Source organism: Mirounga angustirostris, unplaced genomic scaffold, assembly GCF_029215605.1.
Source record: "Mirounga angustirostris isolate CCGP_5_RB_7025 unplaced genomic scaffold, mMirAng1.0.hap1 SCAF_7, whole genome shotgun sequence".
NCBI classification, from domain to species: Eukaryota; Metazoa; Chordata; class Mammalia; order Carnivora; family Phocidae; genus Mirounga; species Mirounga angustirostris.
The window spans coordinates 92,843,261-92,856,032 of NW_026991715.1; the positions used below are offsets into that span (position 1 = coordinate 92,843,261).

At 41.0% G+C, this 12,772-nt stretch overlaps 1 protein-coding gene across 1 annotated transcript in view; it reads right to left on the minus strand.

Moving 5' to 3' along the window:
- Positions 1 to 498: 498 nt before the first annotated feature.
- ATP6V0E1 (ATPase H+ transporting V0 subunit e1) overlaps positions 499 to 12,772 on the minus strand; it is a 31,512-nt gene continuing 19,238 nt past the window's right edge. Inside the window, exons 3-4 of the mRNA XM_045901166.3 lie at positions 8,827 to 8,956; positions 499 to 981 (exon numbers count right to left, since the gene is read on the minus strand). Coding sequence (XP_045757122.1) covers positions 8,863 to 8,956 — 94 coding nt within the window. The 3' untranslated portion in view covers positions 499 to 981; positions 8,827 to 8,862. The remainder of the gene's footprint in view (positions 982 to 8,826; positions 8,957 to 12,772) is intronic.

Below are 12,772 nucleotides of genomic sequence, written 5' to 3' on the forward strand. Positions count from 1 at the left end.
TATTCAGAGGGCTGCTACCAAAATACAGAATTACCGTCCCAGCCCAGGCTTTTTAATCCGTCCTGATTTCTCCGGTACTATCTCTGAGGGTGTGATGGTACAAGGAACTGCCAGTTCCATCTTGTACCTTTGCTGGGTACGGACCCTCTAGTTGCTCACCATCATAACCACTGTTTTATGGACAATGGTCTAACACGGCCTCGGATTACAGTTCCATGTAGACCGACCTTACCTCACCAGATTGTGTATCAGCTCTTGAACTTACAGGGACCTCAATTCCCACACCTTTGATTCCTCCAGTGCCTTGGCTACAGTAAGCACCCAAATGATTACTAATGATTAAGAAAAGTACTCACCAGTCTCTTCAGGTACATCAAACTACATGACCACGTTCATATTTCCAACCTCAGTTTGAACTACAAAATCATTTTTTTTTAAAGGCATCATCTAGAGGCGGAAAAGCTTACAAAAATGAACTTAATAAACACTGAAACCAGATTTCCACAGAGAAAAATAATTTATTCCAGCAGATGGCAGAAATAAGAAAGTCATCCTGAAAATATACTTTGGTGCAATTCTGTTGGGACCAACAGCCCCTCTGAACATGCTCTCCTACTGACTGCCCCACTGGATTCTGTCTTGTGACAGTTAAACACTTTGCTGATTCCCATCTTGTGACCAGGCAGGAGTCATCTTCAAATTCACAGGTTCCAAGGAGAGAACAACGTATTTCTCAGAAGAATAGCACCTTCTATCTCAGAAGAGTGCATAAACACTTTACAGAGTCAGCACAGTTTAGGTTAAGTAGGCACATAATTCGTCAAAACGTAAAAAAGGTGACAGGAAAAATACTGCATTGTAGAATAAGATATTCAAACGTGGTGTGAATATTTAAGGCAGCTGACGGCCAAAAGAGGCGAGTCAAAGAAGGTGGTCTGGGTTTGGAGTTGATTTTGCATCTAGAGGAATTCTCTTCATGACCTGCAAAACAAAGCCGTTCTAGTAACTGATCCTTACGCCATCCTTAAGTGGACAAGAGGTTAATAACATCAAGAAAAGTCAATCAGGCCAATAATTTAAAAATATATAGGTGTACTCAATAAATACTTGAATGAAAAGTGGGCTCAAGTAAAGTCCCAGTTTGGACAGGTTTTGCAGGGCTGTGACAATAGGTCCGATTATCGAAGAAAATGCTGAACTGAGGATCATAACTAACAGTTTGACTGTGTCATGGAAAGCAGGAAGTTGACTCAGACTAATCCTACTGGAATCTAATGAGTTCACTTCAAGAATCCCTATTTGCCCCTATCCTCTTACAGCTAGCAAACTTTTCTTTTTTTTTTTAAAGATTTTATTTATTTATTTGACAGAGAGACAGTGAGAGAGGGAACACAAGCAGGGGGAATGGGAGAGGGAGAAGCTGGCTTCCCGCTGAGCAGGGAGCCCGATGCGGGGCTCGATCCCAGGACCCTGGGATCATGACCTGAGCCGAAGGCAGTCGCTTAACCAACTGAGCCACCCAGGCGCCCCTCAGCTAGCAAACTTTTAAAATAGGAATCTTCACACATCAAACTCATAGCAGTGGTTGCATAAACTCCTTTATATAAAGCTTATTTTAAAGAACTGTATAGAGGTGCTGGGGTGGCTCAGTTGGTTAAGCGTCTGCCTTCAGCTCCAGTCATGGTCTCAGGGACCTGGGACCGAGCTCCGCATCGGGCTCCCTGCTCAGCAGAGTCTGCTTCTCCCTCTCCCTCTTCCTGCCGCTCCCCCTGCTTGTGCTGTCAAATAAATAAATAAATATATCTTTAAAAAAGATAAAATAAAGGACTATATAAACAAAGCCACATATGCTGCTTTCAAAATTAAAAGCCAATGAAGAGAATATAAAAATTAAGTAAATAGTGGCTTTCAAGGGAAATTTCCACACAAAACCTTAGTTGGCAGAAAAGAAAACAAGCTGGTTAAGGGGTGCCTGGGTGGCTCAGTCAGTTAAGCGTCTGCCTTCGGCTCGGGTCATGATCCCAGGGTCCTCGGATGGAGCCCCGCATCAGACTCCCTGCTCAGCGGGAGTCTGCTTCTTCCTCTGCCCCTTCCCTACCGCTCATGTGCACGCTCGCTCTCTCTCAAATAAATAAAATCTTAAAAAAAAAAAGAAAAAGAAAAAAGAAGACAAGCTGGTTATGACACACAATTTGCCAGAACGTTGAGGGTTAGGTACATGTGGGCAAGGAGCTAGTTAAACTGGGAAGAGACATGGTTTATAAGCAGGCATATCTGACAAGACTGAAGGTCAAATAGGACGTAGGAGATCTGATGGGCCTTTGAGGTTTTCCCAATCAGTGGGCACAACCAGGAGAATCCACAGAGCACTGTGGTAAAATAATAGGTTTCCCAAGGCCTGGGGTCCATAATGCCCAGAAACAAACACAAGGCTGCTGGTAAGTCTTCCTGGAGCCAGCTGGGGCAGTCCAGTCACCCTCAATATGGAAAGCACCAGACTGCTGGACCCACTAAGGAGGGACACTGCTAACAAAACACATTCAACTCAAGATATAATCAGAGGACTGTTTTTTACAATGTACTAGGAAAATAACCACATCGGGCCAGGGAGGGGCAATTACCAGAGCTACTGGTTTCTTGTGGCCTCACAGCCTCATAAAACCTTTAATCTAATGATCATTTCCTCTTCTCCTTAGGCCAGCAGAACAATCCATCTGCACAGCCCTGAGTTCCAAGCAGATGATAAATTTAACTTGAGAATACTGAAGCAGTGAATACAGATGTTTTGTGTGTTAATTTTTTATGAAGCACATAGGTTAGACCTCCTCATTGTTTAGACCTTTTTGGACACATGAATAACAAAAGGGAAAAATAAGTCTTCACACCTTTGGAAAACCACAGAGAAACAGTAATTTTCACGTAAGCTCAATGATACTAGTTTCAGATAAATGTGAGTGAGTGTTATGTTAAATGGCATGGACTTGTGGTTTGATCTGGGAGTGAATTAAAGAAGCACATATTCTAATTGTCTCTCTGACATGAAATAGCCATCTGGGGGTGGGTGGGGAGGAACTCAACCAAAGGGTCCATGTTCTCATTTTATAAAATAAGGAAATCACTAAAGCTATTTTCAGATACAATGGGAGAATGAAGACAACATAAATATATTAAGGGCAGAACCAGCAAATCTGTTCAAGGGAGGATGAATGAATATATATTTTTTTAATCAAAAAATAGGTTTCATTTTTATCTGTATTTTTTTGTTTTAGATAAAGTCACAAAACAGTTCCTTCTTTACAATTATGTGTAAGATACGTGTTTATTATAGATTAACTACAAGAGATATCCAAGCAAATGAAAGGTATGTGTATTTAACAAGTCAAGGCAATGCACAAAATGAATGGCAAAAACTGGAGAGCTAAATACATCTAGGGAGAAAGGAAATCACTTTGAGACCAAGTGGCCAGAAAAGAAAGTACAAGGATTTGCAAGCTGGACACTCAGAGAGAAAACATCAGAAAGAATTGAGAGAATGGGTGAATGAAGGCAAGAGAGCAGAGAGGATGTCTGCAGAATAGTGTGTTTACTAATCTGCCTCCTAAATTAATGAATGTCGTAGGGCAGTGAGAAACAGGAAAGGCTAAGCAAAGTTCATTAAGTCAAGAACATGGAAATGGCAGGGCTGGAACCAATAGGTCTTAGAGCAAAGCAGTGAAGAAAGGCTGCAAAAGTGGTTTGAAGGCAACTGGAAAGGCCTTGACCGCCAACTTGGGAAGCTGGACATAATCTGCAGGTTAGTCATTCTTACCTTCCGTGGCTCATGGGAACTTTGGCGACCCTGACAAAAGCTGTGCTTACCACATGTTACAGAGCATTCCAAGGGGCAGGTATCCACTAAACTCAGGGACTTCAAGTTTAAAAAAAAACAACAACCCTGCAGTAGCCTATGGAGAACTACTGAAAGCTTCTGGGGCAAGCAGTAATCTCTTTCAGGAAGTGCTGTATCAGGAAGACAAAAAGGGTGGTGTTTCATAGATATAGTGACTACAGAGCAGAGGGACCTGATGAAGAGCCCCTGTAATGTCTTGGAGCCGTAATGATCAAGGTCAGAAATCAGGGCGCCCAAAGGAGGGACAGGGAGGAGAAGCAGACATAAGAGCCATTCACAGGATCAACTGGATTCGAGGAAGAGGAGAAAGAAGTGATCGGATAGGTTCTGACTCTAAGTGACAGTGAAACCTGTAACCTCAGGAACTGAAACGAAGACATGACAGTCTGAAGTGGCAACAGCATATCCGGTCAGAGAGAGCAGAGTAAAAGATACACTTTTTAACCACAAAACACCTTGCACCGTTTAAGTTTTCACAAATATGGCTTCATTTCAACCTCTCAACAAATCACAAACCTCTTCAGAGCCCAAAGCCTTCCCTGAAATCCCCACTCAGTACCATGCACCTCATGAGCACTCAAATATTTTTGGAATGCATAGAAAAACAGCCCCCCCTGGGCAGAGGCCTAATTACCAATACACTTTATTCCTCTCCTGTCCAGACTCTTTAATAAAATAGAATGTCTGCCCTTTAGGACTACAGTAAGCCATATCAACTCATCTAAAAGATTACAATGGTGTGGTAAACCAACTAACTTAAAGGATGCTGGGGCTGAAGCCAAATCCACTCCAAGGAGATTCCACACTAGCATCACATCCCCAAGGCTGTAGGAAAATGGGCCATGACAAAACAGCCGTCTTTTTTTTTTTTCCAAAAATTTTTTCATTTATTTTTTTGACAGAGAGAGACATAGCGAGAGCAGGAACACAAGCAGGGGGAGTGGGAGAGGGAGAAGCAGGCTTCCCGCAGAGCAGGGAGCCCGATGTGGGACTCGATCCCAGGATTCTGGGATCATGACCTGAGCCGAAGGCAGACCCTAACGACTGAGCCACCCAGGCGCCCCAGCCGTCTTGATGTGACAGTTACGGAAGCATCTTAGGAATCTAGGAGAGGCAGACGGGGCTGGCAGGGGGCAGAGATGGAATGAGCGCTGTTCTTATATTAGTACCAGGAAGATTCCCAGCCAATAAATATAATGTGCTGTAACTCAGTCTATCATCAACACATGAAAGAAAATCATGGCAAGTAAAGTGATTAAAGTAGCAAAAGATCAGCTAGGTATTTAACTGTGCTGTTGAAATCAAGTCAATTCCATCTATATAAAATTACTCTAAAGCTTTCACGACTATTCCTCATTTTCCTCTGCTGAATACCATGTCTGGTTTACACCTCCTACTTCCCAAAATCTGGCCTCTAATCATGCACAAAATCAAACACTTTTCCTTAGCAGATGAAGACAGGCCTAAATCTGGTTTCTGGACTCCTTTATCATCCCACAAAGTTCAAAAGGGAATTTAGCTCAGTCTTTCGATTTACCACAAAGAAAAGTGAAGTCCGGTCACAGGAGTTGTTTGCTCCCACGTTAGGCAGATATTAGATCTCTTCATGTGATAACTCCAAAGACCTACAGTTATGGCACTACCATAATAGAATATTTGTGACAGGACATTCTTAGTTAGGGTTCTCCTGATTATGTCCTCCTGCTTCCTGGAATCTGCTTGTAAAGGAACCACCTTTAATATAAGGGCTTCAAGCAGCCCTGGTTTGTGCTGTGGACCAGAGTGCAAACAAGGAATTTGTCTGTCAGGTTAACTTGAGATTGAAAATGTGGACAAACGAAACCTTCAGATCACACATTCACTGTTCTCCAGACCCACAGGGTCCAATTCGCTTTTATTACAAGGGAAGGAAATGAGGCTCAGAGAAGTTAAGTGAAAGGCAATGCTGGAAGGAGATCCAACTGAGGCCTGAAGGTCTCTGCCCCAATCAACATCCTTACCTAATATCCACTAGAGTTAAAAGGAAGGATAACAAACAGGAGAATTTGATGAAAAAAAAAGACAGGTTAAAAAAAAAAATCTTATAAATCAGACAATACATATGAATATACACTCCCCTTTGGGCAAAGACAGAACTCTAAGAAAAAAAACAAAAACAAAAAAACACCTGACTACTTACCTATCAGACTGGCAAAAATCCAGGCTGTGAGGAAATAGGCACTCTCGTATATTGTTGGTGGAAATGTAAAAATGGTATAATCCCTATAGAAGGGAATGGAGTAATAGCTAGAAAAAGCATATATACCTTTAAACCAGATTCAATTCTCATGGACTCTAATCCAAAGATCACCAGCAAAAATATAAAATGTCTTATGTTTAGGATGATACTGTGCCTTTATCAATAATAGCAAAAGACTAGAAACAATCCAAAAGTACATCAATCACTATAAAAAGAATTGAGGAAGATCTCTATACACTGATAAGAGCAATCTCTAGGATATATTGTTCAGTGAAAAAAAGCAAGGTACAGAATAGTATACATAATATGGAATCTCTTCTGTAATAGCTGTGTGTGGGGGATATACACATGTATGTATATATGCATACATATATAGATTAATATGTATGTATGTATTTGCTTATCTTGGCAACATGAAACAGAGGAAGACCTCTCTGAATGTATCTTGTTTATAATTTTTACTTTGGAAATATGTTTTACATATTCAAAAAACAGTAGCAAATAAAAAAATTACTTTGAATTGAACACAAAATAAAACAATCTAATTATGTATCAATTGGTTATGATGAGAGAAAATATTTCAAGTGACCTCAGAAAATGACATTTTTTTCTTTATTTGTTCTAAGGACACATAAAGCAGCAAAGAAATCCTAAACTGCACTCAATAAACTTAGAGTTAGTAGCTAACTGATGTTACTTTGAAACTATATATATTGCAGGATAATGAAAATAAGTAATTAAATTGTCTGTAGGAGCCAAGATTTTCAGCATATGTGAATGATATTCAAGAATAAAACCAAAGTAGTAAAAACCATGTAATGTTAAATCTGAATTAAAAGTACTAACATGAGGGGAGCCTGGGAGGCTCAGTCAGTTAAAGCATCTGCCTTTGGCTCAGGTCATGATCCCAGGGTCCTGGGATCGAGCCCCGCATCGGGCTCCCTGCTCAATGGGGAGCCTGCTTTTCCCTCTCCTTCTGTACCTCTCCCCCCTGCTTGTGCTCTCTCCCTCTCTGTCAAATAAATACGTAAAATCTTTAAAAAAAAAAAGGTACTAACACGAACTCATGATTTTTTTCTTCTTAGAACTACTTCCTGGCTCTGTCCACTGTAAAGACTTAGAAGCAACAACGCCCGCAGAAATGGATGCACCTAACAATCAGATCCTGGCTTTTAAATCCATTTCCCACTGAAGGAACCACAGCCAGCTGGGCTTGAGAACCGACTAGTGAACCAGGGATCCTTTCAGTGGGAAATTTAGAAAGCAATCTGAGGAACAGCTGATTCCAAGTATGGGACAGGAAACACACACAGAGGGGTCTGGAGCATCTTGATGTTGCCAGTAAGTAAGGAAACTACCAAGGACTAATATCAAAAGGACATAGAAGCCAGTCTAGACAGGCTCCCGTAGGCCAAAGAAAGAACAACTGAACATTAAAAGGGTAATAAATGTAACTAATTAAAATTCAAAAGGAAAGAAAAAACCTCTCTGGATACCCTGGAAGTAACTTGGGCACTAACATCTTACCCTGAAAATTAAAAGAAAAGAATTAAATATGTATACTGCTTTTCCTGTATGATCTATATTTCAAGGTTACTATACAACCCTAGAATGAGGGTAAGTTCATCCTTATAGAAACATTTCATCTAATCAAATGCAGATGTAACGATGGAACTAGAAAATCATCATTTTGCACTTTCTACTGAAATGTTTACTTCAGGCTAAGATCATCAATGGATAAAGTCCCCAGATAAAAGGCTGGCAGAGAACTTTGCAACTGGACGGACCAGGGTGCTGTTACCTGAACCCACTGATCATTATAGCATCACAAAAGACAGGAGAGTCAGACATCGTGTGTCTCTTGATATGAGTTCACAGTACCACCTAAAAAACACTCTTGCCAAAAAAGCGGAACCAGAATCTAGGCAAGCATTGAGTGCTGACTTTCATTTATCAAAATAATGGAAAAAGAGGAACAAACTAAATGACAGGTTTTCTGACTCTCGGCCAGTGAATAAATCTTCCCACTATACCACTCCTTACCTCCCTGATCTTCTGAACCAAATAAAACCTACAATTTTAACTTCAGTTTTCAAAGGGCACCTGTCTCTCTCTATCCAAAGCATTCAGAAATGCCCTTAATTTAAAATCTGTCAGCAACTTTAAGAATCCTACAATATCCAGTATAAACAGTCATGCTCCTGTGTCTGAAAGACTGCATGCAAACTTTATTTAAATGGCCGGGTAAGGGGCGCCTGGGTGGCTCAGTCATTAAGCGTCTGTCTTTGGTTCAGGTCATGATCCCACGGTCCTGGGATCGAGCCCCGCATCGGGCTCCCTGCTCAGTGGGAAGCCTGCTTCTCCCTCTCCCCTTGCTGTGTTCCTGGCTCTCACTAACTCTCTCTCTCTCTCTCTGTCAAATAAATAAATAAATAAATAAAATCTTAAAAAATTTAAAATAAATAAATAAATAAATGGCTGGGTAACAGCAGAATTTAAAAGACTCTTATGAATAAATCCTTTGGTAAAGTGAATGGCCTAAGTTCCAAATTTATTTCTGCTCTTCAGATGTTTACTTTGAGCAGCCTGCCCTTGCCAAGTGTTAAAATGGCTGTAGTTTTCTGAGGAAAAGTCAAGGCAACCTCTAGCTGACAGTGTGACAGACAACACTGATGTGAAAGGTCGAGGGTATAGTCACCTCAATGATGGAGCACTGGAGAGCAGGTCTTCCTCCTTAAGGCCAATGATACTTGAGGTACCAGATGGTTTCATTTTTCAACTGTGGTCCAAAGAGAGGGTTGAGTTGGGCCAGAATTGCAATCAACCAACTAAAAGAATGATGGGGGGAGGAAAAGCAACAAAAGAAAGTGGTGAACTCATGTTGGAACAGTACCATTTTCAACTAGGATGAAAACGAATGCTTTAGTAAAATTTAAATCTATTCTGCTCGGACCAAACCTTCCATACACTTAAGTTCATAAAACACATGGTGCTGATAGTAGCGTATCTTATAAACCCTGTTTCAAAAAGCATACCCTGCCTTTGTTTCAATACATAGTGACAAAGCAGTGAGGTTTCACCATAGTTGTCTTTTCTCTCATTACCTTAATTCCAAGCATCCAAGATTTCCCCCATTCATATAAGATCTTTACCTCAAATTATCTTTACTTAATTTCAATTTAGCATCATCACAACTTCCAAGCTCAGGAAGAATGGGTGTTACTTTATCCATTCTCTAAATGCTAAGACCCACAAATGATAGCACACATCCATTTTTACTGAGAGAGCCAAGATTAAATTTCAGCCCACCATCTTTCAATTAGGCTGTAACACTTGAGCTCCCCTTCTCTAATCACCATCTCCACTAAAATATGTAACACATCTTCTGGCCCCAGCGGAGCTGAACCAAATGGGTATTTAATTCCCCCAGCTTACTTGAGAATCTAAGCAACAACGTATTCCTCTGTACTATACAGACTATTTATGGAGGAAGTACAGTGGTGTTACATACTACCTCAAGGTTAAAAGTGAAAAAAGTACACAGTCAAAATTGCCTTTAAAATTTTCTTCTACAGCTTGCAAAGTTCTGAGTAAGTGGTTTTATGTCTGACACAGTGATAACGTATATCCAGCAAAGTTTGAGAATCACTGAGCTAAAACCAAAGCAAAGAACAAAAAGGAAGATAATACACAAATATCTGGCCATTCAAACCATTCTATGTTTTACTTATTAAACAAATATTTAATGAGCACCTACTAGGTTCCAGGCCCCAGGAAAAGAAAGGAGAAAATGAAGCGTCACTATCTTCACAAAGCTTACATAACATAATGTCAGAAAGGAAATAAAGTAGGATGGAGGAATAGAGAATGATGGAGGTAGTCAGGGAGGGCTTCTCCAAGGAGGTAACATTTGAGCAGAGACCAGAATGAAGCAGAACACACACTGCCTTTCATAATATGTATGAAGTGATCAGAGACTCATTTTGCAGGGAGGTCCCAGCCTCCAGCGACTGATCTGGGAGAGGAGATTTTAGTAATATAATCTGATGCAGCTATCTTCTCTGCACGTAATAGAGGGAACTGCTTTCCAAGGAAAAGGAGAGATATTGCTACAGGAGTCTCCTTCTAAAATTTTAGCACTTTAAATTCCCCTATAAGAGGGGAACCAGCCAAACCCAACCAAGCTGTTAACCGGTTACATCTCTTTTCTTTGAGTTGCTGTCATTTTTAGAACTCTTCCAGTCAAAGGATCAAAAAGCCAATTCTGATCACCAATGACCGGACCGCTGAAGAATCTGCCAGCACTGCACCCGAAGCCCCAAAGCTCGCACCTACAGAAACAAATGAACCCGCCCTCCCGCCCCACCCCACAGAAGGTGGTTTTGTGACAGGAAACACGATACCTGAGGAAATCAGGCCAAAACAGATACCCTAGGCTGACTCACTTTATAAACAAAAAGCTAATTCGGATGAGATGCTCTGATCTGTCCTTAGAACAAGAATATTAAACACAAACAAAATACCAAGACTTGTAGTTGAGATCACATCTATCTGTCACTGTGAAACAAAGAAAGAGGACAGCACAGGCAGACACACTGAAAAGCTCTGTGACTGCAGTGAGCGCTAATGGTGCGCAGCGAAGAGTCATGGAAAATTCCACACAGACCCAGGACTTCCCCAATCCCAGCAGGCAATAGAGGCTGACTGTAAAAACAGTCGTTCGTCCTTTTGTAAGAGACTGAAATAACTGGCCAATGCTTAGAAGTACTAGATAAAAAATATGCTAGAACCTAAACTGATCTTTTTTTTTTTCATCAAAAAATGTACAGAATGAAATAAAAGCACCATCTCCCAGCACTTTGTATGATGTATAGCAGTGCTTCTCAATCCTGGCTGCACATTATAATCACTCAGGGAGCTTTAAAAAATACAGATGCTATACTTCACATATAATCTTTAATTTTCCCACAATACAGTGAAGGAAACCGAGGCAGAGAGAGGTTAAATGGTTTGCCTGTGGTCATAAATACTAAGTAGGCGGTAGTAGCTTCTGAACCAGAAATCAGGTTAGACTAACGTTCCCCTGTAAAAGTTATCTTCTGAAATATTTTTTAATGGACAACATTTCAGAAGGCATCCATTTAACTAAACCTAATCTGTCTGGGAGTTAAGGAAACAAAGAATCCATCTGCTGATTGTTGATGAAGTCCATCATAAGCCTTTGTTACCTGAGGTAAAGAAAAAAATATCCTAAATCAAGAACAAAGTCCACTTTGTTCAGATCAGGATCCAGAAACTTTCTAAAATTTAATTTTACATACTACTCTTAATGTTTCCAATCAAGCAAAACATCTCACTTAAAAACAAACCAAACCAAACCAACAAACTACAGTTCAAGAAAATTCCTTGGGAAAAAGCCCAGGTCAGTTCACTTGAAATTTCATGGAGGAATTTTTCCCCTCTAACCAGCTGAGCTCTGTGCCTGCCCTTCTGACTACCGCCTGACTTAAAATTTCCCTTTAAAGCTGATAAACACGGTGGAAAACTGGAAGGAGAAAAAAATCTACTCTGAATTGATGGAAGTGGGTGGAGGAAGAGATCATATTCCAATGAATCTATTACTTCATGTGTCCAAGAAAAGAGAACTAAGTGTACCCTTCACACTTGCCCAAACTGTTTCACATGTCTCCATAACCTGAAGGCCAGCCTAATAACCAACCATCTGAAATTATTCGAACTACTGAGGCAGCTACGGTGTGGTAACGTATTTCAGAGAACTGCAGGGCTGGAATGGACCAGAGGTCAAGTCCCTGTTCCTCATTTTAATGAGGAAGAAACTAAGTGCTAGAGAGCTTAATATCCCACAGTGAATCAGTGATAAATAAAGTTGTAAGAGGAACGAAGAAGAGGCGCCTGGGTGGCTCAGTCATTGGGCGTCTGCCTTCAGCTCAGGTCATGATCCAGGATCCTGGGATCGAGCCCCACGTCGGGCTCCCTGCTCCGCGGGAATCCTGCTTCTCCCTCTGCCTGCTGCTCCCCTGCTTGTGTTCCCTCTCTCACTGTGTCTCTCTCTCTCTGTCAAATAAATAAATAAATAAATCCTTAAAAAAAAAAAAAAAAAAGAGGAACCCAGAACTCCTGAGTCCCACTATATCAGGCTGCTTCCATAGCATATTAAGGGCAAAACAAATCAAGCAGCCCCGGAGCTCCTAATTAATTCCACAACCATTTACCAACGCAAAGATTAACTGGTTAAGGAGCCAACCCTTGAGGGACTCATGAGCTTGTGAGACACAAGGCAAGGTTAGCAGCAGAGTGTGCTTTAAAATAACATATGCATGGGAGTGTTCATTCTACAAACACTCCTTGCCCACTTAATCATGAGCTCAGCTCTTGGTTATTGGAATTCTCCAAGCACAAAGGCTATATCCAGATCTTTCAAATCTTGCTCTGTTTTTTTTGTTCCACACTCAGATATGAGAACAGGGAAAAAAGGAATGGTTATTTCTTGGTGATGCACAGATCCAGTGGGTAACTGCTTGGCTTCCCTGCTGGAATGGGTTAAGTCCGGCTAGGACTTCTCTTCTGATCCACTCTCCCTCCAGAGAGGGCCAGGATAGGAATGACCTCTATCAGTGGGCTCC